At 43.6% G+C, this 27,127-nt stretch overlaps 1 protein-coding gene across 6 annotated transcripts in view; it reads right to left on the bottom strand.

The window, feature by feature from the left end:
* Positions 1 to 27,127, bottom strand: part of LOC118370857 (MAP kinase-activated protein kinase 5-like) — a 55,403-nt gene that overhangs the window by 14,220 nt on the left and 14,056 nt on the right. For 3 of the 6 annotated variants that reach the window (XM_035756047.2, XM_052461134.1, XM_035756049.2), the window contains 10 exons: positions 26,154 to 26,262; positions 25,723 to 25,812; positions 25,444 to 25,539; positions 25,286 to 25,366; positions 22,290 to 22,477; positions 21,987 to 22,107; positions 21,341 to 21,471; positions 20,905 to 21,020; positions 20,674 to 20,778; positions 19,672 to 20,329 (listed from right to left, as the gene is read on the bottom strand). In XM_035756047.2, the coding sequence (XP_035611940.1) occupies positions 20,235 to 20,329; positions 20,674 to 20,778; positions 20,905 to 21,020; positions 21,341 to 21,471; positions 21,987 to 22,107; positions 22,290 to 22,477; positions 25,286 to 25,366; positions 25,444 to 25,539; positions 25,723 to 25,812; positions 26,154 to 26,262 (1,132 nt within the window). In that variant the 3' untranslated portion in view covers positions 19,672 to 20,234. Of the gene's footprint in view, positions 1 to 19,670; positions 20,330 to 20,673; positions 20,779 to 20,904; positions 21,021 to 21,340; positions 21,472 to 21,986; positions 22,108 to 22,289; positions 22,478 to 25,285; positions 25,367 to 25,443; positions 25,540 to 25,722; positions 25,813 to 26,153; positions 26,263 to 27,127 lie in introns of those variants that run through there. The other 3 variants (XM_035756050.2, XM_035756048.2, XM_052461135.1) reach the window with 3 other exon arrangements.

Below are 27,127 nucleotides of genomic sequence, written 5' to 3'. Positions count from 1 at the left end.
GTCCTGTATTGACGCTTTGCCTGTTTAATGATTAGTCAGAGGGCATAACGGGATTTATTATAAGCGTCTGGGTTAGAGTCCCGCTCCTTGAAAGCGGCAGCTCTACCCGTTAGCTCAGTGCAGATGTTGCCTGTAATCCATGGCTTCTCGTTGGGGTATGTACGTACGGTCACTGTGGGGACGACGTCATCGATGCATTTATTGATGAAGACTGTGACGGATGTGGTGTACTCCTTAATACATTTACATATACATTTTACATTTAAGTCATTTAGCAGACGCTCTTATCCAGAGCGACTTACAAATTGGTGCATTCACCTTATGACATCCAGTGGAACAGCCACTTTACAATAGTGCATCTAAATCTTTTAAGGGGGGTGCCATCAGGAGGATAGAGTTATGGTCAGATTTGCCAAATGGAGGGTGAGGGAGAGCTTTCTACGCGTCTCTGTGTGTGGACTAAAGGTGGCCTAGAGCTTTTTCCCTTAGGTTGCACATGTAACATGTTGGTAGAAATTAGTTAAAACAGATATGTTTCCCAGCATTAAAGTGAATGGCCACTAGGAGCGGCGCCTCTGGATGAGCATTTTCTTGTTTGCTTATGACCTTATGCAGCTCGTTGAGTGCAGTCTTCGCACCAGCATTGGTTTGTGGTGGTAAATAAACAGCTAGAGAAAAATATAGATAAACTCTAGGTAAATAGCGTGGTCTACAGCTTATCATGAGATACTCTACCTCAGGGGAGCAAAACCTTGAGACTTCCTTAATATTAGATTTGTTGCACCAGCTGTTATTGACAAATAAACACAGACCACCACCCCTGGTCTTACCGGAGGCAGCTGTTCTATCTTGCCCATGCACGGAAAACACAGCCAGCTGTATGTTATCCATGTTGTCGTTCAGACTCGGTGAAACATAAGATATTACAGTTCTTGATGTCCTGTTGGTAGGATAGTCTTGATCGGAGCTCATCAAGTTTATTCTCCAATGATTGCACGTTGGCTAATAGGGCTGATGAGAGGCAGGTTACCCACTCACCAACAAATTCTTACAAGGCACCCCAACCTGCGTCCCCTATATCTCCGCCTCTTCTTCATGCAAATTACAGGGATTTGGACCTTGCCCGGTGTTTGAAGTAAATTCTTTGTGTCCAACTCGTTAAAGAAAGAATATTTGTCTAGTACGAGGTGAGTAATTGCTGTTCTGATATCCAGAAGCTCTTTTCGGTCATAAGAGCCGGTGACAGAAAACATATGTACAAAATAAGTTAAAACAACGAGAAAAAACACACAATAACATAATTGGTTAGGAACCCGCAAAACGGCAGCCATCTCCTCCAGTGCCAGTAATATAATGATAGTACTAAAATAATTGCATCAGTATGCCAGTGTCTGGAGTATAGTTTTATTTATCTGTTATTTTACCAGGTAAGTTGACTGAGAACACGTTCTCATTTGCAGCAACGACCTGGGAAATAGTTACAGGGGAGAGGAGGGGGATGAATGAGCCAATTGTAAACTGGGGATTATTAGGTGACCGTGATGGTTTGAGGGCCAGATTGGGAATTTAACCAGGACACCGGGGTTAACACCCCTACTCTCACGATAAATGCCATGGGATTTTTAATGACTGCAGAGAGTCAGGACACCTGTTTAACGTCCCATTCAAAAAAGATGGCACCCTACACAGGGCAGTGTCCCCAATCACTGCCCTGGGGCATTGGGATATTTTTTTTTAGACCAGAGGAAAGGGTGCCTCCTACTGGCCCTCCACCACTTCCAGCAGCATCTGGTCTCCCATCCAGGAACTGACCAGGACCAACTTTGCCTTGCTTCAGAAGCAAGTCAGCAGTGGTATGCAGGGTGGTATGGTATCAGTGTCTGTAGTATAGCAGTGGTACCTGGAGTATAGCGGCGGTACCTGGAGTATAGCGGCGGTACCTGGAGGATAGTATAAAAATCTGAGGCATAGTATCAGTGTCTGTATATAGAGGCAGTACCTGGAGTATTGTGGCAGTACTTCAATATAGTACTATGGTGTTCTACAGTAATAAATAAAAGCTGCTACTGTGCGTTTCTAACAGGCCCAGAGTGGCAGAAACATGCCTGTTACTCGTCACTGAAAGAAGGGCTCGTCACTGAAAGAAGGAATAATCACTGAAAGAGAATTGCTTCCGCTTCCTTGTCTTTTCCCCCACTTTTATTCCTCTCACTCTCCAGCCTAGTGATTACCCCTCGTTAAAATCAGAGTAAAACAGTGTTAGCGCCGATCGTTAGGGCTCTTCTGCTTCTCACACGCTCAGTCATTACCTCTTACTAAATGAATGGCCTTTGAGGAATGTTATTCTAGTTCCAATTAGCTCTCAAAGATTGGAGGAGAGCCAAGCTAGGAAAACACACACAGATGAACACACACACACACACAGTTGCACACGTACACTCACACAGTCAAGGCACAGACTCAGAACAGCAGCTAATGGCTATGGCAAATCTCTCAGGGAACTCAAGAGCTTTAAACTACACATTGTAAATCCCTCTCCGATTAGTGAATTCACACACCGCTCCAAACGACTGTTTATCTGCCACCAATTACCACTCACAGCCACCAGAGACCTTCACTATACAAATAAGCTCTACACATGCACATATGCACGCATGAATACATACGTACACACACACCCACACAGTCTTAACAGCAGATTGCTAGGTGTCTTATCTGTCCATGTTAGTATGACGGGAGGATTTAGTCACATGACCTGAGAGACAGGAGCAGTCAGGCACCAAAACTCATTTCCACCTTCAAAGAGTCTCTTATCTCTTCAGACTGCTCGCCATGTGTGTTCGTGTGTGACAGTGTGTATGTGCGAGAGTAAGTTGAGATTTTATGCAGTTGCTGTCTGTATATACAGTACTGTATATTTGTATAGCTCAAATGCATTTAACATTTAATTTAATGGGTCTGCCCTCTGTCACACACACACAACACCCCAAGGTCCCAAGGTGTGCTGCCTTGCCACTCAACTGTGGTTGCCAGGGTGATGTAATATGGCTCCTACTGTATGGTCACCTAGCTTGGCACCATCACCATGGCGACTCCAGATGCAATCTTCCTAGCCAATCAAATGGTTGTGCTGACCTGTGGAGAGCAGTGGGCCAGCCTGTGACCTGGCCTTCAACGCTACACTAATCAGAAAGGCATTAGGCTAATCCTACAGAACTCAGTAGCACCACACAGATGGCAATAAACGGCATTATTAATAATAAACGCATACATCAGAAGCAGCTTTATGATGTATGACAACATTATACTGTCAACATCATCCATGAGATCTTCCTCTCTTTTAACCACCATGTTATGTTATAGCAGTGTATGTGAGGGGGGGGGGGCGGCAGCAGAAATCAATATATCGGATTGCCCGTCTAGCAACTTCATTTAAGCTCATTGACTCTGAACACTGATTGATGAGCTCTGTCGGGGCTTTGTCATTGATGAAAGTAGTCTACACATCAGAAACTCATGAAGAGTAGCAGTGAGTGAGAAGAGGGACAGGTATTTAGGGGGATGAGGTTTGTGTGCTCCATGTCTGTAGGTTATATTCTCTGTAGTGAAGAGACATGGTGTAAAAATTGATTTCTTCACCTCCCACTTAAAGACTGTAAAGGGGCAATTAGTAATTTAGTGATTAGCCACTCGTCTGAAATGAAGCTACAAAAATCCGTGCCTGCTCCCACAATCATCCACTGCTCCAGAAATATCTGAATTAAGTACTTGAATATATGATATTTAAAATAAAGTATTTTCAAATAGACCGCCCAAAACAAGTACTTATATTATTCGTAAAAACCACTTGGTCTGCCAAATTGTATTTGATATTTGAAAATACTATTGTCAAACACCTGGGTTAAATGCATGGGAGTGTATTTGAGTATTCCCAAATAAAATATATTTGAATACTTACTTTGAATGTATGTGAAAGTAATTGAGATATTTGAAATAGCATTTTAACCCAGAGCGAGAGTACATTCTGTGCATTCGGAAAGTATTCAGACCCCTTGACTTTTTCCAGTTACATTACAGCCTTATCCTAAAATTGAATATTTTTCCCCTCAATCTACACACAATACCCCATAATGACAAAGCAAAAACAGGTTTTTAGAAGTCTTAGCAAATTTACACAAAAAAACAAACTGATATTACATAAGTATTCAGACACTTTACTTTGTTGAAGCACCTTTGGCAGCGATTACAGCCCACAAGCTTGGCACACCTGTATTTGGAGAGTTTCTCCAATTATTCTCTGCAGATCTTCTCAAGCTCTGTCAGGTTTGATCGAGAGTGTTGCTGCACCGCTACTTTCAGGTCTCTCCAGAGATGTTCGATCGGGTTCAAGTCCGGGCTGAGATTTGTCCTGAAGCCACTCCTGCGTTGTCTTGGCTGTGTGCTTAGGGTTGTTGTCCTGTTGGAAGGTGAATCTTCACCCCAGTCTGAAGTCTTGAGCGCTCTGGTGCAGGTTTTCGTCAAGTTTCTCTGAACATCTTTCCTTCGATCCTGACTAGTCTCCCAGTCCCTGCAGCTGAAAAACATCCTCAAAGCATGATGCTGCCACCACTGTGCTTCACCGTAGGGATGGTGCCAGGTGTCCTCAAGACCTGACGCTTGACATTCAGGCCAAAGAGTTCAATCTTGGCTTCATCAGACCAGAGAATCTTGTTTCGCATGGTCTCAGAGCCCTTTAGGTGCCTTTTGGCAAACTTCAAGTGGACTGTCATGTGCCTTTTACTGAGAAGCGGCTTCTGTCTGGCCACTCTACCATTAAGGCCTGATTGGTGGAGTGCTGCAGACATTGGCTGTCCTTCTGGAAGGTTCTCCCATCACCACAGAGGAACTCTAAAACTCTGTTAGAGTGACCATCGTTCTTGGTCATCTCCCTGACCAAGGCCCTTTTCCCTCGATTGCTAAGTTTGGCTGGGAGGCCAGCTCTATGAAGAGTCTTGGTGGTTCCAAACTTGTTCCATTTAGGAATGATGGAGGCCACTGCATTCTTGGGGACCTTCAATGCTGCAGAAATGTTTTGGGACCCTTCCTCAGTTCTTTGCCTCGACACAATCCTGTCTTGGAGCTTTACGGACCTTTGACTCCAATTCCTTCAACCTCATGGTTTTTGCTCTGACATGCACTGTCAACTGTGGGACCTTATTTCGACATGTGTGTGCTTTTCCAAATCATGTCCAATCAATTGAATTTACCACAGGTGGACTCCAATCAAGTTGTAGAAACATCAATGATGATCAATGGAAACAGGATGCACCTGAGCTCAATTGAGTCTCGTAGTAAAGTCTGAGTACTTATGTAAATACGTTATTTTTTTACATAAAAAAAAAAAAAAAAAAAAACATTAGTAAAGAAAAAAAATAAACTTTTCGCTTTGTCATTATGGGGTATTGTGTGTGTGTAGATTGAGGGGGAAAATGATGTAATAGACTTTAGAATAAGGCTGTAACGTAATAAAATGTGGAAAAAGTCAAGGGCTCTGAATACTTTCCAAATGCACTGTATCAGTGTTTTGATCCAGTGAAAACTGTTCCATGACTGAGTGCCATAGAGCAGTAGGAGGTCGAAGGGAATTGTGATGATCTGGCATGTCTGTTTGAGGGCTTACCAAGCGCTCCATACACAAATGGGAGTTATGCTAATAGGTAATGACTGGTAGTTAAGGCCATAGAAATATAATGAATAGAACAGACTTGGAACCTCTAACCCTGGCAATTTGACTGGTAAACTCATGAGTACACTCGCAATGGCTGCCTGGTATTGTGTTGCAATAATTTCCATGGTAGTGTATAATGTTAATTCAAAATATGCTAATTGATGTGGCTCATGCAATTGAAAATGTTTTTGTAATGTCAGTTGAGTTGATTCCAAAAAAAAATCACAGCACAGATTGATGGGTACACTTCCTGCTTTGCTCCTATGGGTAGTCTCACAACGACCGCCATTCCACCCATTTTACCATCATTGATTTGAATGGGGACGCCCATTCTATTTCTATGGTTAAGGCATTCTGTGGTGAAGATTATCCAGTTCGAGATTATAGTCCTAGATGGAGGCTTAATCCTGGAATGGTGTGCCATCAGTGCTTTTACTCCAGAAGACTTCATTTGTGTGTGGTTTCGGATCTATGGTGAGAATAGGTGGCCACTTAATTTCTAGATGAATACGGCTGGTTACGGTGAACAGTGTTTTTATTTTTGTTTCACTTCAATGATTTGCTAGTTTTTATTTAGTTGTACAATTTAGTTATTTTGCTTTGATATTATTTTATGTTAGGGACAGAAAGCATGTGTTGGAGACATTTGTGTTGCATAGCTTTTTGGAGATGTCTTCTTGCAACTGGGAGGCAGTAATACATACGGTGATTTGTCAGGTCATAGATTAGGTTTAAATTAAATTAAGTCAATCTCAATGTGACTTGGATTTAAAAGGAATAGTAGTGCTGAGATTGCTGCAAAAAAAAATATGGTGGAACCCAGGAAACCTGAGATTGCGTATGTTTATACCAATCCAATGTACATGTAAGTTAGCTACCTAGCCAAATTTTCCTTGCTAGCTAGTGATAACTTGCAGAACGGGATAGCTAACAACTGAAGTTCCTTCTGGAAAAATAAAGTAATTAAATAGCTAGTGATACTTGTCAAATATCTATATACTGACAAGATACTGGACTGACCGCTCTAACAATGGGAATAAATGTTTGCAAAAGCTGTGAGGAGGTGGGATCCAGTGGGGATATACTAGCCAATGAGAGGGCGGATACACGTGTGAACAACAGGCACAACACGGATATAAAATAGTTCTCAAAGTTACCGGAATGGCACATGCTTCCACTTGTATCTGTACATTCGAAACAACCTAAACATTAGGCTGCATTTATCCACTAACTTCAGTAGTTGAACACCCCCAAAAAGCTTGAAATCTTCATTGAAAAACCCATTCGATTTTTGCCCAAAGTAAAAATAAAAACACTTTATTTTACCTAGTTTGAGTTAGATGAACAGTTACAGTATAGCTTTCGTTTTTCAAAACAGGTTTGTTCATTATTTTATTTGTTTACACAATTGTTTTCATAATTAGTTTTGGTTTCAGTTTTACTATAATAATACATTTACTATAATAACATTGCTGTGTAGATGGTATTTTCAGCCAGCAACTATCAGGAAATAACAATTAAAAATATATATTTTGTGTTAGTTTCAACTATTGTACAATATGATACAAAACGCAGCAAAAAATAGAGTGCACTGAGCCTTTAATATAATTAGAAATGGCGATGGGTACATCAGGAATGGCCATGGCCTCGCAGTTTGTGTACACATCGAGACAAAAACACACAAAGCAATCTCGTTTGTCTATTTCACTTTAACCTGTACACGGGACAATTTATTATACTATTAAAGATGAGTTTTCACAAGGCAGTTGGTAGCAATGCGCTAAGTAATAGTGACTTCAGAAATTGCTTGACAACCACTCATGGTTGTATTCTATCACTGCTCCAGATTAACATGCAGTTCGTTCAACTGCTCCCGAAATGTTCTACTTTCTACAGAGATCTGTATATCATGACGAGATGCTCATGTCTCCGCCCTAACAATGGGAGTCATCCCAAATGCGGGAAGGCAGACGACAAATTTTGGTCCAAAATAAACCCATCGGATTTATTTTGGACAGATTTTTGGCAAGAGTAAAACCTCTCGCTTCGCCTCTTCTGATCTGTTCTCTCTCAAGAGGCAGAGTTTAAACTTTAGTCAACAGTGACCTCCAGTGGTGGACAGAGCACTGTTTTTGTCACAGGCCATTGCAGTAGTTTACAATTAAATCAATCTCAATTCATCCTGAAGAACTGGAAAGATATGAAACATTAATAAACCCTGTTCACTGGATTGTGACGCATTGACTGACCAAATGATGATTGTGTCTAACCAGGTTTTCATCCAACTTTGTGTATGCGAGTAAAACACATGTCGAATATTTGTTTTTAATGACAGGCCTGATGGAAACATATTGTAATGAAACAGCAGGGAGCAGGTCTCGAACCCTCGACCTTCTAGCCGGAAGTCCAGCAAAAGCGTGCTCAAGCGGCATAGTCGATATCCGCGCTTATAAACCCAGGTTCGTTACAATATTTACGGTGCATTTTCTAAATGTAAACAAAACAAACTGGTTAAGGTGGTATCTTTTTGTGTCGAGGGTCTTATTCTGGTGACATGATCATCGATGATTGGTAGCCGTTTTACAAATACAAATCTTGCTCTTTTGTCCATAATAATGTCAGTAGGCTATACGTGCACTCGCACGTACCAACAAGAAACCAATCTTAAATGCTTAACTGACTTGCCTGGTTAAATAAATAAAGGTTAAAACAAATTGTATTTTGTCCATTACGTCATCACGCACAGCATTGTATCTGCAAATGAAAATTCTGGTGGGAAAATGCGTGTATTGATTTTATATTCTCATGAAATTCTGTTGCCAATTGGATGGAAACATAGCTACTGACGTTCGTGTAACTATGCATTTATCAGCTGTGTTCCGTTTTGATACTTGGAGTTGATATTCATAAAAATAAATTCCCATCGAACACGCCCACAAACTGGGGAAAACTAACATTATTTCCACTGACCCTTTAAGAGTTAACTTCGTTGGCGATTTTTAGTTATACAGAAATAACAAAACATGCTGCTGTGTTCAACTGAGTTTGCAAAAACATGGACACCTGCTCTTTCCTACGGTCGACTAACCAGGTGAATGCTATGATCCGTTATTAATGTCAATTGCTAAATCCACTTCAATCAGTGGAGATGAATGAAGTAGACAGATTAAATCAATATTTTTAAACCTTGATAGAGACAGACAAAATATTTAACATGGGCCAACATTCCTGTGGAATTTTAGGAAGGTGTTCTTAATGTTGTCTCGAGGCTTAAAAATCCTTATTTAACCCGTCTCCTCCCTTTAATCTTGAAGTGGATTTAACAGGTAACATCAATAAGGTTTCACCTGGAATCACCTGGTCAGTGTCATGGAAAGAGCAGGTATTCCTAATGTTTTGTACAATCATATACAAATGTAAGGTTTGAAATTGTTTGTCTAATATTACATCTGTTTGGGCTTCTTGCAGTCAAGTTGCAGTCTCCAAATGTGACATTGTTGCGGCCCCCTGACCATTCGCTCAAGAAAAATAAAATAAAAATTGTCCCGTTGATGATTCTCTACTATTATTCTGACATTTCACATTCTTAAAATAAAGTGGTGATCCTAATTGACCGAGGATTAAATGTCAGGAATTGTGAAAAACTGAGTGAATGTATTTCGAATTGTACACTAAAGTGTATGGAAACTTCTAGGCTACCCTGGAAATATCATGGCTACCCTGCGTTAGAGCGTTGGACTAGAAACAGAAAGGTTGCAAGATCGAATCCCCGAGCTGACAAGGTACAAATGTCGTTCTGCCCCTGAACAAGGCAGTTAACCCACTGTTCCTAGGCAGTCATTGAGAATAAGAATTTGTTCTTAACTGACTTGCCTAGTTAAATATATTCACATTATTGTCCAGCTCATGCCATCTATTTTGTGAAGTGCACCAGTCCCTCCTGCAGCAAAGCACCCCCACAACATGATGCTGTCACCCCTGTGCTTCACGGTTGGGGTGTTCTTCGGCTTGCAAGCATCCTCCTTCTCCTCCAAACATAACGATGGTCATTATGGCCAAATAGTTATTTTTTTTTTCATCAGACGAGGACATTTCTCCAAAAAGTACAAAAGTCTGTCCCCATGTGCAGTTAAACCGTAGTCTGGCTTTTTATATGGCGGTTCTGGAGCAGTGGCTTCTTCGTTGCTGAGCGGCCTTTCAGGTTTAGTCGATATAGGACTCGTTTTTACTGTGGATATAGATACTTTTGTACCGGTTTCCTCCAGCATCTTCACAAGGTCCTTTGCTGTTGTTCTGGGATTGATTTGCACCTTTCGCACCAAAGTACGTTCATCTCTAGGAGACAGAACGTGTCTCCTTCCTGAGCTGTATGACGGCTGTGTGGTCCCATGGTGTTTATACTTACGTACTATTGTTTGTACAGATGAACGTGGTACCTTCAGGCATTTGGAAATAGAGTTGAGAATGCCAAGAGTGTGCAAAGCTATCATCAAGGCAAAGGGTGGCTACTTTGAAGAATCTCAATTATAAAATATATTTTGATTTGTTTAACATTTTTGGTTACTACATGGTTCCATATGTTTTATTTCATAGTCGTCTATTAAAATACAATGTAGAAAATAGTAAAAAATAAAAAGACCCTGGAATGTGTAGGTGTGTCCAAACTTGACTGGTACTATATACATACTTTTGTGTGTGTGTGTGTATCCTTCAAATTAGTGGATTTGGCTATTTCAGCCACACCCATTGCTGACAGGTGTATAAAATCAAGCACACAGCCATGCAATCTCCATAGACAAGCATTGGCAGTAAAATTACCTTACTGAAGAGCTCAGTGACTTTCAACGTGGCAGTGTCATAGGATACCACCTTTCCAACAAGTCTGTTTGTCAAATTTCTGCCCTGCTAGATCTGCTGTTATTGTGAAGTGGAAACATCAAGGAACAACTGTTCAGCCGCGACGTGGTAGGCCACACAAGCTCACAGAAAGGGACTGCTGAGTAATGAAGCATGTAAAACTCGCCTGTCCTTGGTTGCAACACTCACTACAGAGTTCCAGTCTGCCTCAAGCAACGTCAGCACCAGAACTGTTAGTCGGGAGCTTAAAATAAAGGGTTTTTATGGCCAAACAGCCGTACACAAGCTTAACATCTCCAAGCGGCGGCTGGGGTGGTGTAACGCTCGCCGCCATTGGACTCTGGCACAGTGGAAATGCGTTATCTGGAGTGATGAATCACACTTCACCATCTGGCAGTCCGACAGACAAATCTGGGTTTGGCGGATGCCAGGAGAAAGCTACCTGCCCCAATGCATAGTGCCAGCTGTTTTTCACGGTTAGGACTCGGCCCCTTGGTTCCAGTGAAGGGAAATCTTAACGCTACAGCATACAATGACATTCTGTGCTTCCAACTCGGCCATTGAATCAGCAATGAAGTGTTTATATATACACACCATTGAATCAGCAATGAAGTGTTTATATATACACACCATTGAATCAGCAATGAAGTGTTTATATACACACCATTGAATCAGCAATGAAGTGTTTATATACACACCATTGAATCAGCAATGAAGTGTTTATATATACACCATTGAATCAGCAATGAAGTTTTTATATATACACACCATTGGTCAGAGCCCAAAATATAAGCTTGTTTTACACCATTGTTTGTAAACAAATACTGCAAAGCATCAAAACATTAAGTGTAATTTTGATATGGAACGTCAGTCCCTGCACCCATAGCTCCGGCTATACATTTGAGAGGTTACATTTCTCCAGGCCTATCCCTCAGCTTTTTTACAAAGGAGGCAGAGTGCCAGATCCTCAATATTCTAGCAGACATCATCGCTGCGCAGAATGTGGCGCTCTTCTCAACATTACTGTGCAGAGGGAGATCCCCCTAACATCAGGCCTCATTGGTGTGTGTGTGGTGGAAAATTACAAACTAGGCTATCTATTCTGTATTAAGAACTCGACTGATACAGACCGCCCTGGTCTGTTCTAGTCATAAGACTGGGTGAAGCCACAGAATGTGACACATCCTATTACTCAGTATCTACAGGATCCCAATGGAAACCTACTGAGGTGAACAGAGAATAGCATGATTAGCAGTGTCATGATCTAAATCATTCAGACTATACCCGGTGACAGCAGATAGGAAACTTTGATTGCACTAACTATGTACCCACCTTTTGTTTCCACACATCTGCTAACTGTGCAGTAGATGAGGTTGTACTTCTGTTCGTTGGGTCCTTAACCATCACCCAATGGTGCAGAGTTAACTGCTCCAGATTTGCAAACCTTATAAAGTTGTTGTTTGAAGAATCTACAGTCTCTCTTCCTTTTGGTTAGAATTACCAGGACATGTGCAAAGGGAGGGGACCCTATCAACAGCCAACACCACTACGCAGAGGGAAGAGATGCTCCTAACATCAGGCCTCATTGTTGTGCAAAGGGAGCGCATCCTATCAACAGCCAACACCACTGTGCAAAGGGAGGGCATCCTACCAACAGACAACACCACTGTGCAAAGGGAGAGCATCCTATCAACAGCCAACACCACTGTGCAAAGGGAGAGCATCCTATCAACAGCCAACACCACTGTGCAAAGGGAGAGCATCCTATCAACAGCCAACACCACTGTGCAAAGGGAGAGCATCCTATCAACAGCCAACACCACTGTGCAAAGGGAGAGCATCCTATCAACAGACAACACCACTGTGCAAAGGGAGAGCATCCTATCAACAGACAACATCACCGTGCAAAGGGAGAGCATCCTATCAACAGACAACATCACCGTGCAAAGGGAGAGCATCCTATCAACAGCCAACACCACTGTGCAAAGGGAGGGCATCCTACCAACAGACAACACCACTGTGCAAAGGGAGAGCATCCTATCAACAGCCAACATCACCGTGCAAAGGAAGGGCATCCTATCAACAGCCAACACCACCGTGCAAAGGGAGAGCATCCTATCAACAGCCAACACCACCGTGCAAAGGGAGAGCATCCTATCAACAGCCAACACCACCGTGCAAAGGGAGAGCATCCTATCAACAGACAACACCACTGTGCAAAGGGAGAGCATCCTATCAACAGCCAACACCACCGTGCAAAGGGAGAGCATCCTATCAACAGCCAACACCACCGTGCAAAGGGAGGGCATCCTATCAACAGCCAACACCACCGTGCAAAGGGAGGGCATCCTATCAACAGCCAACACCACCTTGCAAAGGGAGGGCATCCTACCAACAGACAACACCACTGTGCAAAGGGAGAGCATCCTATCAACAGACAACACCACCGTGTAAAGGGAGAGCATCCTATCAACAGACAACACCACTGTGTAAAGGGAGGGCATCCTACCAACAGACAACACCACTGTGCAAAGGGAGAGCATCCTATCAACAGACAACACCACCGTGTAAAGGGAGAGCATCCTATCAACAGACAACACCACCGTGTAAAGGAGAGCATCCTATCAACAGACAACACCACCGTGTAAAACACCACTGGGAGAGCATCCTATCAACAGCCAACATCACAACACCACTGTGCAAAGGGAGAGCATCCTATCAACAGACAACACCACCGTGCAAAGGGAGAGCATCCTATCAACAGCCAACACCACCGTGCAAAGGGAGAGCATCCTATCAACAGCCAACACCACCGTGCAAAGGGAGGGCATCCTATCAACAGCCAACACCACCGTGCAAAGGGAGGGCATCCTATCAACAGCCAACACCACCATGCAAAGGGAGGGCATCCTACCAACAGACAACACCACTGTGCAAAGGGAGAGCATCCTATCAACAGCCAACACCACCGTGCAAAGGGAGAGCATCCTATCAACAGCCAACACCACCGTGCAAAGGGAGGGCATCCTATCAACAGCCAACACCACCGTGCAAAGGGAGGGCATCCTATCAACAGCCAACACCACCATGCAAAGGGAGGGCATCCTACCAACAGACAACACCACCGTGCAAAGGGAGAGCATCCTATCAACAGACAACACCACCGTGTAAAGGGAGAGCATCCTATCAACAGACAACACCACTGTGTAAAGGGAGAGCATCCTATCAACAGACAACACCACCGTGCAAAGGGAGAGCATCCTATTAACAGACAACACCACCGTGCAAAGGGAGAGCATCCTATCAACAGACAACACCACCGTGCAAAGGGAGAGCATCCTATCAACAGACAACACCACCGTGCAAAGGGAGAGCATCCTATCAACAGACAACACCACCGTGCAAAGGGAGAGCATCCTATCAACAGACAACACCACCGTGCAAAGGGAGAGCATCCTATCAACAGCCAACACCACTGTGTAAAGGGAGAGCATCCTATTAACAGACAACACCACTATGTAAGGGGAGGGGATCCTGTCATAACCAACATCTCAGCACAGAGCTCCATTTTCATGTCATGTGATCTGACCATATCAAACGCCAGGCGGTGCTAAATGGCATTGGCACTTGGATTCGCACTTGGCAAGACAATAACTCAAAGTCCTAATACAAATCGACAAATAAATAGTTAATTGACTTTAAAATCAGTTTCCGGACTCGAACCCCATTGAAAACCTGTGATTGCAATTGAAGAGGGCAGTCCATCAGGATATCAAGGATCTGGGAAAATTCTGTATGAGATTCCTCTAATCTTAGAAAAAGGCAGTGTTATCATCCTCGCAGGGGGCGGTCGTTAAAGTATTGAAAAGAGGGGTGCCAATCATTTAGATTTCATATTACTTGGTAAACAAAATGCCTGAGCAATTTTATTAGTATAATATGTTGGAGCATACAATATAGCTCAGCATGTATTATTTATCTTATACAATCTTGTTTGCTCATCTTTATCAAGGGATTCCAATAGTGGGGCGGCAGGTTTAAATACATTTTTTAAATTTAACTAGGCAAGTCAGTTCAGAACTAATTCTTATTTACAATTAAGGCCTACCCCAGCCAAACCTGGGCCAATTGTGCACCGCGCTCTGGGACTCCCAATCACGGCCGGATGTGATACAGCCTGGATTCAAACCAGGGACTGTAGTGACACCTCTTGCACTGAGATGCAGTGCCTTGCGCCACTCGGGAACCCTGGCAGGTAGCCTAGCGGTTAAGAGAATTAGGGCAGTAACCAAAAGGTTGCTGGTTCTAATCCCAGAGCCAGGAAGGTGGATAAATGTGCTGTTCTGCCCACAACTGCTCCCCGGCCGCTGATGACGTTGATGAAAGCCGTCTGCATGCTTCGCAGCCTAAACAGTTCGGAAGAGTTTGTGCATGTGACAACATTGAGGTTGTTGTTAGTTTTGGGCTTCAGCAAGTTTTTTTGGGGGGGCTGTTAGGGAACAAAACATTTTATGTTAGAGGCAAGCTGAAGCCTATGCCTCTTCATTGGTAATTGGTCAACAGTAGAGATACTTCAATAAAGCCTTCTCATTCAAAAAGAGACATTGTTTTCATGCACTTTTCCATTGAGAAACTGTACCAAACGTCTTAGATGTAAAACTGCTCAACATCTCCTCTGCAAAAACAATGACATGAGTTAGTGCCTTAGTAAAGTATGACATTTTCCAAATGTTACGTTAGCCTTATTCTAAACTATTATTATTTCTTCATCTCAATCTACACACAATACCCCATAATGACAAAGCAAAAACAGGTTTAGAAATGTTGGCTAATTTAAATAAAATTAGTACTTTGTTGAAGCACCTTTGGCAGCGATTAAAGCAGAGTCTTCTTGGGTATGACGCTACAAGCTTGGCACACCTGGATTTGCTCCCATTCTTCTCTGCAGATCCTCTCAAGCGCTGTCAGGTTGGATGGGGAGCATTGCTGCACAGCTATTTTCAGGTCTCTCCAGAGATGTTAGATCGGGTTCAAGTCCGGGCTCTGGCTAGGCCACTCATTGACATTGAGACTTGTCCCGAAGCCCCTCCCCTGCTGTATTGGCTGTGTGCTTAGGGTTGTTGTCCTGTTGGAAGGTTAGGCCGCCCTTATTACGACACTTAACCTTCACCGTAATCATGTGCCCCTCCACACTTAGCACAGATTTTCCTTCCTTTATATTGAACAGCTTCATGTCCAATTCTTTGGCATTTAAAACACCTCAATGGGGATGAGACAAATCCTCTCTACTTTTCCAATCAAAACCTTCTCAAACCTCAGCAGCACTGATAGGCTTTCACTTCTTTTACAGTCTTTCCTACTGATCAACCTTTTGGCCTCACTCACTCTTCCTCCCTTAATATCAATGGACAGGGGATCAACTTCGGTTTTAGAAGTGTGGGGGAGGACATACCCAACTACTCAGAAGCTTCCTAAAGCATACCCTGTCCCCCCCCCCCGACCCCAGTGAAAGTTGCACCCCTGTCTATGGACAGATATTGGGACCACAGTGATGACTCCCCTCAATCTAGAATAATCACCAGGGACATGGCTTTTAATCTTCCCCTTAAGCTTTTCCATTAGCAGAATCTTTGCTTGCTGAGCCTGGCTTCCACAATATATTAACAATCTGCCATTGCCAATGAACCAAGCTAATTTGAATAGGGTATAAACGAGGTCCTGTGGTCTCAAACACCATTACCACTTTCCACTCCAACACACACTTGCTTCCTACTATGGCCCTATTTTTGCTTTCTTTACTAGACGCTCCATTGCTTTCTGTATCACGATCTCTCATCTGTGTCTTTCCACTACCGACCATTCCGGTCCTTGGCCCTCATTCTCCAGCTCCATACCATCAGAACTGACACCCAGATTGTTTCTTTTCTCCATTTCCTCTGCACCACTGGTGGGGGGGGGGGAAAGTACCCTATTGTCATACTTGAGTAAATGACTCAAGTCACCCAGTAAAATAGTTAAGTATATTTTAGCAATTACATTTGAAATATACTTGTGTCAAAAGTAAAAAATAATGTCAAATTCCTTAAGCAAACCTGACGGCACCATTTTACTTAGGGATCGCCAAGGGCACACTTAGGGATCGCCAACATCATTTACAAAATAAAGCGTGTGTATAGTTAGTCTGCCAGATCAGATAGTAGGGTTGGCCAGGAATGTTCTTTTTTTCTTCTTTAAAAAAAAGTTTCTCCCCACTTTCGTGGTATCCAATTGTTGTAGTAGCTACTATCTTGTCTCATCGCTTCAACTCCCGTACGGGCTCGGGAGAGATGAAGGTTGAAAGTCACGTGTCCTCCGATACACAACCCAACACAGCGCGCATCCAACCCGGAAGCCAGCCGCACCAATGTGTCGGAGGGTACACCGTGCACTGCGCCCGGCCCGCCACAGGAGTCGCTGGTGCGCGATGAGACAAGGACATCCCTACCGACCAAGCCCTCCCTAACCCGGACGACGCTAGGCCAATTGTGCGTCGCCCCACGGAACTCCCGGTCGCGCCCGGTTACGACAGAGCCTGGGTGTGAACCCAGGGACTCTGATGACACAGCTGGCGCTGCAGTACAGCGCCCTTAACTACTGGGAGGCCCCAGGAATGTTCTCTTGATAAGTGCGTGAATTGGACCTAACCAAAAACCTCCTTAATAGAACTTAAAAACATGTGTCTTTTCTTTAAAAAAAAAGAGGCTATAAACCACATCCATTTAAGACTGGAGTATTTCAAGTGTGTCTAATCATTATGTTGTACATGCGGGTAGAGTTCAATACGCTCACAGCATTATGTGGTGTGCACAGAGGGTGCCTACATTGAGAGAATCACCACAGGATTGATGGAAAACGTGATATGCGCTATACACTGCACGTAGTTGAACAAATAAACTGTTGACAAGGGGCAATTATTATTTACACAGCAAATTGTCCATTACAAAATAACCCAATGTTTGCCAATTCATCTCCATTAGGAATGGTAATATTAGCCGACAATGAGTTGAAAGAACACGAGCAGTGGAGGGCGATTAAATGGCAGCGTTGGTAATTAGTGTTCGGCATGCACCAAGGATTGACTAATTGTCTGTATTAGCATTCTACCTACTCCAGAGTCATTAACAATGTAGATGAGGGAGAAATGATCTGCCGCTCCCCTCATCTCCGTGAAGAGCGCCGCGCTAATGACAGACACTTGTCATGTGGATAGTTTCCTGCAGAGCGCTACCGCCAACACAGCAGGCTGTGTGTGGAAATCAAAACAGAATAATCAGAAATGGTTAGAAACACAGCCATCGCAGAGAAAGACATGAACCTTGACAAATGTGGACTAACAATATTTTAAGTGGTTTGTTGAAAGGGTGTGATTAAAAATCGGATGTGTTGCGCGCTGCTCTGAAATGATGAACGCATATGCGCATTATAGCAACACAGACCTGAATAACACACGCCTCTTACGGTTGCAAATAATTCCTTTAATACAAATAGTCAGCATGTTCATGACATTCCCAAGAGGACAGAGGACAAAAAGAAATTAAGAATACCGATTAAGGTACAAATCTTCCATGGAGTCAGCAGGTAGCCTAGCGGTTAAGAGGGGTTGGGCTAGCAACCGAAAAGTAGCTAGTTCGAATCCCAGAGTCGACAAGGTGAAAAATCTGTTCTGACCCCTGAGCAAGGTAGTTTGGCTCCCCGGGTGCCAAATGTGGCAGCCCCCCCACAAATTCAGAAGGGTTGGGTTAATAGCGGAAGTCATGTTTCGGGTTGGACCTTGTCCGCGATGAACATACGACAACCGGAGGAAATATGGAACAGAGAAGGAAGCAATAGCATAGGCAAGTTTTTAGTGGCCAAAAGTAGGGCACTATAGGGACCCATGTGAGATGCAACCATTAGGTGCTGCCTGGATCTATTGCAGATATGGACTTAGGAACTACTTCAACAGTGTCTGACGAGGCATGCTCTCCAGCTACCTAATAGGAGCTATTTAAGTTCTCACTTCCAGGTGACTGACTATATGCTCATGTACAAAACGCAAATGAAGGGAGAATTGTACCTTTTCTCCATCTCACTCTTAATATTTCTCACAGGCAGCAGAGGATATAAAACCAGTCTAGACATCAGGGCCTGTATTCATAGAGTGTAGGAGGGCCAAGCAGGGTCAGTTTAGCCTTTCTGATGATTTGGGCAGAGGAAACAGGCGCTTTCTGAATACGAGCCCTGATCTTGTGCTTTGAAGACACTTTGTATCATTGGGTATTTTCACACAAAGATGAGCAAGTGTTATTTGTGATTATGAATGCATTGTTATCCTGAGTTCGGAGGCTATATGTTGCCATGAAACAGCCATGACACATTCATGTTGCAGATGTTTGGAGGACAACTTCAGCATTGATTCATGATAGGCCTCCAAACAAACAAAATGACATACACAGAAATGCTTGCAGTCATTGTTTTGACCAAATAAAAAATTTAGGGCAACAGTCTTACAATGGGAAAATATGCATTTACATTGCACCAACCCTTTCCCAATACACTTGAATGTGAGAGGAGCACATATCTTGGACAAACGGAGTCGATGCATTCAGCTCATCGATTTAGAAGAAAATCGAAACAATTAGGAAATAAACGTTATTCGCCTCATGTGCAAGCAAGGCTAAGACTTTATCCATGGAAGGTTCAATTGTATACATTTGAGAATGTTTAAATAGGAAAACATAAATACAACTATCAAATAGTCAAGTACTATATTAGAGAACCTGCATTGCCTCTTTTGATCAGTTTTGTTTGGTGTACTATGCTCTGTACTCGTTACCACAGGAAGAAACAGGGAGGGTCCACGTTAGCCATGAATAATACTTTACACACATAAATATACATATTATGTAACATGTAAATGTATGCATATGAATGTAAGTACAACATATGTACAAATTATGCACAAATTATGCACGTGCCCTAAATGACTATTGCACTGTTGACTGTCGCTGATATCCAGTAGATTGAAGAGCACGTTTTGATATTTTCTCTGTCATTCAAGAGCAGAAATCCCCCCCCAGTGAACCTCACACTCACCGAGGGCCCACTCCCTACCCCTCCCTGGAAAACAAACCACCCACCTAGTGGGTGGAGAAACGGAGCTTAGACCTAGTTCCTCGGGTCTGCTTTAGAGCCTCTATTGTTCAACTTACAGACTTAAACATTTGGCTTCATGGTCAAAAATAAGGATTTCTTTGTTAAATAAATACTATTTTTAGCATTGTTAAAAAGGTAAAGAAATAAGAATAAAATAAAAACAAGTGAGATTAAAACACATCACTGTGGACATCCTGGTCAAGCAGCTTGGAAAAATTCCCTCCCAGTGGGTACAGAAAAAAAAACGAAGTATTTCTTTTTTGCAAAAACTAAAATATATAAGAATTGTATGTTATTTGCAGTTGTTCATAAAAAAACAGTATAGTACAAACAAGTCCTCTTTTGAATATCTACAGCTGTACAATAGTCTTGCAAGTGAGTACATGAAAAGAAATGCTATCGATTTTAGCATGTCAAGTCACATAAAAATGCCTCTACAGTCATTGGCTAAAAACTGTTCTAATAAAACGCTACAAAAAAGGTAAGACAGCACTTGCTACTGACATTCTTGCAAATGTGTCTTTACCTCTATGGCCTGCTTCACTATTTCAGCCAACTTCAAGCGATCCACTTTGTCAGTAAAGGCCCGTCCTACAATGAAGACCAAATTATTAAACGTTGACCAAAACCAGATGAAAAAGAAATATAAAAAATAAATCATTATCAAATTCATCCTACACCACCCAACATGTGAAGATGGAGGGTTTATGTTTTGTAGTAAAAAAACAGAACTAAAAATTAAAATGTATGTTTCCAATGACATCATCCGGAGACAGCGTTTTTAACCAACATTGAGCCAGCAAAGGTTACGAACTGATGGATTAGAACTTCCCATTCATCTGGGCCCCCCCACCCACAGAAATGAGTGTTGTTGTATGTGCTAGTTGCCATTGCTCTGCATTGAATGCTGTATCCATGCAGTATGTTATGCTTACCGTCCCAGCTGAGGCCCTGCAGCCCGTCTCGCAGCAGTTTGCAGTCCCGGTTGAAACGCCAAGCCTCATGCACCACCTCATTCAGCTTCTCATCCTCATTCTCCCCTGCCACACACAACCAAACACAGTTTCACCATGCTCACTGTGTGCATGCATGTATGCCTGTTAAATGAAAGTTGTACATCTGTGTTGGTTGATGGGAAGTGTGTGTATGTTTGTTTGTGGACTGACCAGCCTGTGGGAGGATACACTGAGCGATGACGTCTCGTAGTTTCTCCAGGGCCACGTTAGAGTTCTCACCGCCGTTCTCTGGGTCATGGATGAAGAAGCCATCACTCGGCTTGCTGCTGTAGCACACCACACAGTCAGGAGATCCAGACACCACCACCACACAGTCAGGAGATCCAGACACCACCACCACACAGTCAGGAGATCCAGACACCACCACCACACAGTCAGGAGATCCAGACACCACCACCACACAGTCAGGAGATCCAGACACCACCACCACACAGTCAGGAGATCCATATACCAGACACATTTTGTTTAGCAGTACTGTTCTCAGCAGAAAGTCCCTCTCCACTATTGAGCTAAATTAGTGACAGTCAGACTGTGAAGCAGATCCTAACCAACTACTACATAGAGACAGGAATTTAACAAGACAGACCCTAGGAGCTTCCTTTTCCTCAGGATGGGGTTATTGACGGAGTGGAGAGGCTTGAGGCTGACGTTAAGGTCCTGTATCCTCATGTTAGCCAGCTGTTCAGCATGGGCCTGCTGGATCCCAGCTACCACCGCCTGGCAGAGGGAGGGAAGGAAGAAAAGACAGAAAGAGGAAGGGTCACATGGCAAAATTTTACACCCTGATCTTGATTGCTATTAAAGAGATACCTCAGGATTTTGGCAATGATCCTACTACTTCCCCCAGAGTCAGATGAACTTGTGGACACCATTTTTATGTCTGTGTCCGGTATGAACAAAGTCAGAGGTAGTTTAGCGAGTCAATGCTAATTAGTGTTAGCGCAATAACTCAAAGGTTATGGTATCTGCTAGCGCTAGTCAATAATTGCACTAGTTAGCAACTTCCTTCAAACAACACGCAGAGACAAAATAGAATCCACGAGTTCATCTGACTTTGAGGAAGTAGTGCTAAGAAGTGCTAAAATCCTAAAGTATTCCTTTAAGGCAGCAAAGGCGTTGTCTGCAGAGTCCTATAGTAAGTCTTACTGGGTCTATCTAAAGCGCTTTGAGACTAACGGGAAAGAGAGCGTTACATAAACGCTGTCCATCCCGGTCCATCCATCCAGGCCCACCTTGTCCATCATCATCTGGGCGGAAGGAAGCACGTTGTCCAGAGCCTCTGTGCAGTTCAGCCAGGGGTGTCCCAAAACCCCCTCGATGGTCAGCCTCTCCTCAGGCTTCACCTTTAGCAGCCTACAGAGGGAGGAAGTAATGCTAGTGAAACTGATTCTTCAAACCCTCCTCACGCAATCCAAATAACACAGAATGAGTAAAGCCCTGGTTTGGCAGTCCACATTGTTTGTCATGCAAAACCGTCACTCGTGAACCATGCCATCTTGTTAGCACACACAGTAAAGCCTGCTGTGGGGACGTACTTGCGAACAATGTCCTTGGCCATCTCAGAGATCTGGCTCCACTCGTCCTCGGGGAAGTCGAAGCTGGCCGTCATGATCTTCTTGCGCATATCCTTGGGGATGGTGCGGCTGTGGTGCTTGGAGTAGAAGGGAGGGTAGCCGCACAGCATCACATAGATGATCACCCCAATGGACCACAGGTCACAGCTCTTCACGCACAGCAGGGGACAGTGAACGAGCCAAGTCATAGGGATGAAAGGAGAGCGAGAAAGGAGAAGAGTTAGTGTGACAACCCTACAAACACTGATGTCCTTAGTGGAAATATGTTGCATAATATGGAAATATGCTGCCATTGGTGGAATAATGTCTCATTGTGGCTGAGGTAGTGCATCACCTTGTTATACAGTGCATTCGTAAAGTATGCAGACCCCGCTCCCTTAATCCACAGTTAAGTGACAGCCGTGTTCTAAAATGTATTCAATATTTGTTTTCCCTCAATCCACACACACAACCCCATAATGACAAAGCAAAAAACAGGTTTATAGAAATCTTTGCAAATGTATAAAAAATAAAAGTATTCAGACTCTCTGCTATGGGACTCAAAATTGAGCTCAGGTGCATCCTGTTTCCATTGATCACCCTTGAGATGTTTCTACAACTTGATGAGAGTCCACCTGTGGTAAAATCAATTGATTGGACATGAATTGGAATGGCACACACCTGTCTATACAAGGTCCCACAGTTGACAGTGCATATCAGAGCAAAAACCAAGCAATGAGGTTGAAGGAATTGTCCGAAGAGCTCCAAGTACAGGACTGTGTCGATGCACAGATCTGGGGAAGGGTACCAAAACATTTCGGCAACATTGAAGGTCCCCAAGGACACAGTGGACTCCATTATTCCTAAATGTAAGTTTGGAACCACCAAGACTCTTCCTAGAGCTGGCCGAGCAGCCAAACTGAGCAATCGAGGAAGGGCCTTAGTCAGGGAGGTGGCCAAGAACCCGATGGTCACCAAGTGCCTCTGCGGTGATTGGAGAACCTCCCAGAAGGTCAACCATCTCTGCAGCACTCCACCAATCAGGCCTTTATGGTAGAGTGGCCAGACGGAAGCCACTCCTCAGTAAAAAGCACATGACAGCACGCTTGGACTTATCCAAAAGACACCGAAAGGACTCCCAGACCATGATAAACAAAATTCTCAGGTCTGATGAAACCAAGATTGCACTCTTTGGCCTGAATGCCAAGCGTCACACCTGGAAGCATGGTGGCACCCTCCCTACGGTGAAGCATGGTGGCACCCTCCCTACGGTGAAGCAAAACTAGGGCTGATTAAGGTTTTACTACTAAACTACAAAGCATTACATGGGCTTGCTCCTACCTCTCCCCCCCATTTGGTTCTGCCGTACATACCTACCCTACGGTCGGTCACAAGACGCAGGGCTCATTATCCCTAGAGTTTCTAAGCAAACAGCTGGAGACAGGGCTTTCTATAGAGCTAAATTTTTATGGAATGGTCTGCCTATCCAGGTGAGAGATGCACTCGGTCTTGACCTTTAAGTCCTTATTGAAGACTCATCACTTCAGTAGGTCCTATGATTGAATGTAGTCTGGCCCAGGGGTGTGAAGGTGAACGGAAAGGCAATAAACCACCCCTGTAGTCTCTGCCTGGCCGGTTCCTCTCTGACCCCATCACAGGAGCTGAGTCACTGGCGCTCTTCCATCCCAACCCTAGGTGGGGTGAGTCACTGACGTGATCTTCCTCGGGTTCGTGCCGTGGGGGAGATCTTTGTGGGCTATACTCTGCCTTGTCTCAGAGTAGTAAGTTGGTGGTTGAAGATATCCCTCTAGTGGTGTGGGGGCTGTGCTTTGGCAAAGTGGGTGGGGTTATATCCAGCCTGGTTGGCCCTGTCCGGGGGTATCTTCGGACGACAACGACAGTGTCTCCCGACCCCTCCTGTCTCAGGCTCTAGTAGTTATGCTGCAATAGTTTATGTCAGGGGGCTAGGGTCAGTCAGTCTGTTATATCTGGAGTATTTCTCCTGTCTTATCCGGTGTCCTATGTGAATTTTAAGTATGCCCCCTCATAATTCTTTATTTCTCTCTCTGAGGACCTGAGCCCTAGGACCATGCCTCAGGACAACCTGGCCTGATGACTACTTGCGGTCCCCAGTCCACCTGGTCATACTGCTGCAACAGTTTCAACTGTTCTGCCTGTGGCTATGGAACCCTGACCTGTTCACCGGACGTGCTACCTTGTCCCGGACCTGCAGTTTGCAACTTGCTCTCTACCACACTTGCTGTCTAACACTGAATGATCGGCAAGCCAACTAACATTTACTCCTGAGGTGCTGACCTGTTGCACACTCTACAAACAACTGTGATTATTATTATTATTATTATTATTATTATTATTATTATTATTATTATTATTATTATTATTATTATTTGACCCTGCTAGTCATCTATGAACATCTTGGTCATGCACTGTTATGATCCCCACCCGGCACAGCCAAAGAGGACTGGCCACCCCTCAGTTTGGTTTCTTCCTAGGTTCCTGCCTTTCTAGGGAGTTTTTCCTAGCCACTGTGCTTCTACATCTGCGTTGCTTGCTGTTTGGGGTTTTAGGCTGGGTTTCTATATAGCACTTTGTGACATTGGTTGATGTAAAGAGGGCTTTATAAATACATTTGATTGTTTTTCAGCGACAGGGACTGGGAGACTAGTCAGGATTGAGGGATAGATGAACGGAGCTAAGTACAGAGAGATGCATGACGTCCTTCCAACAGAACAACGACCCTAAGCACACAGCCAAGACAATGCAGGAGTGGCTTCGGAACAAATCTCTGAATATCCTGGAGTGGCCCAGCCAGAGCCCGGACTTGGACCTGATCTAACATCTCTAAAGAGACTTGAAAATAGCTGTGAAGCAACGCTCCCCATCCAACCTGACAGCGCTTGAGAAGAACGGGTGGGGGGCACCTTGTTATAAGTGTAGGGGGAGGGGTAGTGGCTCACCTTGTTATAAGTGTAGGGGGTGGGTGAGGTAGGTATTATTCCAGACTTTTCCTTCTGGTGTCGCCTTTGAGCCTCAAGTACCTAGAGTGAGGAGAAGACTGATTTAACCATTTCATACTCCCCCAACTTGGTGTCAAATCTGAGGAGAACACCCTTACCTGAGGTGCAACGTAGTAAGGCGTGAACTGTGGGGTCATCAAGTCGCCCTGGTCGATTTTGGCAAATCCAAAATCGCACAACTTCACCGGTGCATCCTTGAACAGGAAAGGGATAACGACAGACCAGAAAGAGGGATGAGCATATGAGCATTTTCAAATAGGATGTGTAAATGTTTAAGGGATTCTCCTCTTGCAACATGCTCGTTTCAGCCTATTACTAGACACCTGTATTAAGAGCAGTGTGTGTGCACGCTTCAGTCAGCCCATCTACTTCCTCACCAGGGAGTTATCCTTGAAGAGCAGGTTCTCTGGTTTCAGGTCTCTGTGTGCAATATTCAGTGAGTGACAGTGTTCCAGCGCCTGGCCAATCTGACGGAGGATAAAGGACAACACAGAGAGAGACTCAACTACACCAGGAAGTCATGTAATTAATGTATGTGTACATTAGGAAGCCTGGGAGGAGGAGCAGCAGCAATGCAGAGGAAAATGCACTGTTTGAATGCATAAATCTACTACGTGTCGCAAATGGCACCCTATTCCCTATGGAGTGCACCTTCAGGGCTCTGGTTTAAACAAGTTCACTATGTACCGTCTGGAATATGGGACCCTATTCCCTATGGAGTGCACCTTCATGGCTCTGGTTGAAACAAGTTCACTATGTACCGTATGGAATATGGGACCCTTGTGTTTTCACTAGACAGACAGTGTACCTGTTTGGTGACCTGGCTGGCCATCTTCTCTGTGAAGTGTTTGTGCTGACTGATCCTGTGGAACAGCTCACCTCCCTCCATCATCTCCATGACGATCAGTAACCTCTCTCTGATACAGAGGGAAAGACCAAAAGAGATTTAGACAAGGAATGAATGAGAGAGTTGTTTGTTATCTACTCAAATCTGGGGAAAAGTTTGAATTTGGTTGTTCCATTAGTTAGTATTATTTTATTAGGATCCTCATCCTGGGGCCACACAAGAAACAAAGACAAAAAAAAACATACATAATACAATTTGTTTTCTGTAAAATAACATTGCATAACATTGCATTTGGTCAAACACCATTTCTTTCAAAAGTTGGCTAAGGCGGATTCGTTGGATGTTTGAACCATTTAAGGGTGCTTTACTACTCTTGGGCAGCGGAATGAGTTTTGGCTCACTCCAGGGCACACTGTCTTCTAGGCTTAAATTGAAGATCTAGCAAACAGGAGTGGCAATGTATTCCACTACCAACCTTATCAATTTACCATCCAGGTTATCAGTACCAGGTGACTTGTTTATTTATAGATCGAAAAAATAATAATCAACTCTTCCACACCAACTTTACAGAACTCTAAACTAGTGCTAGTCTTTCTTTATTTGGTCTAATAAGCATGAATACGAAGGCTCAGTGTTTGCATGTCATGCCTATTTTTGCAAATCTTGGTCAACAAAATGTATTAAAATGGTTGGCATTATCAAAATGTTTTGTCATGAACAAGCCATCTGCCTCAATGAAGGCCCATAATTTCATTTAAGGTACTCCAGAGACTACTTATTTACTGTGAGTGGCAATTCTGTGTTGTCAGACTTATTTCCCCTTGCCTCATCCATACAGCTTTTCAATTCATCATCTATCCATGGAGATTTCATCTAACAAGTTTCTCGATGGGCACATGCCTATCAGCAACCAGAAGATGCAATTTCAGAAAATG

The sequence above is a fragment of the Oncorhynchus keta genome, chromosome 14, assembly GCF_023373465.1.
Source record: "Oncorhynchus keta strain PuntledgeMale-10-30-2019 chromosome 14, Oket_V2, whole genome shotgun sequence".
Taxonomy (NCBI): Eukaryota; Metazoa; Chordata; class Actinopteri; order Salmoniformes; family Salmonidae; genus Oncorhynchus; species Oncorhynchus keta.
This window is presented reverse-complemented; position numbering and strand designations above follow the sequence as displayed.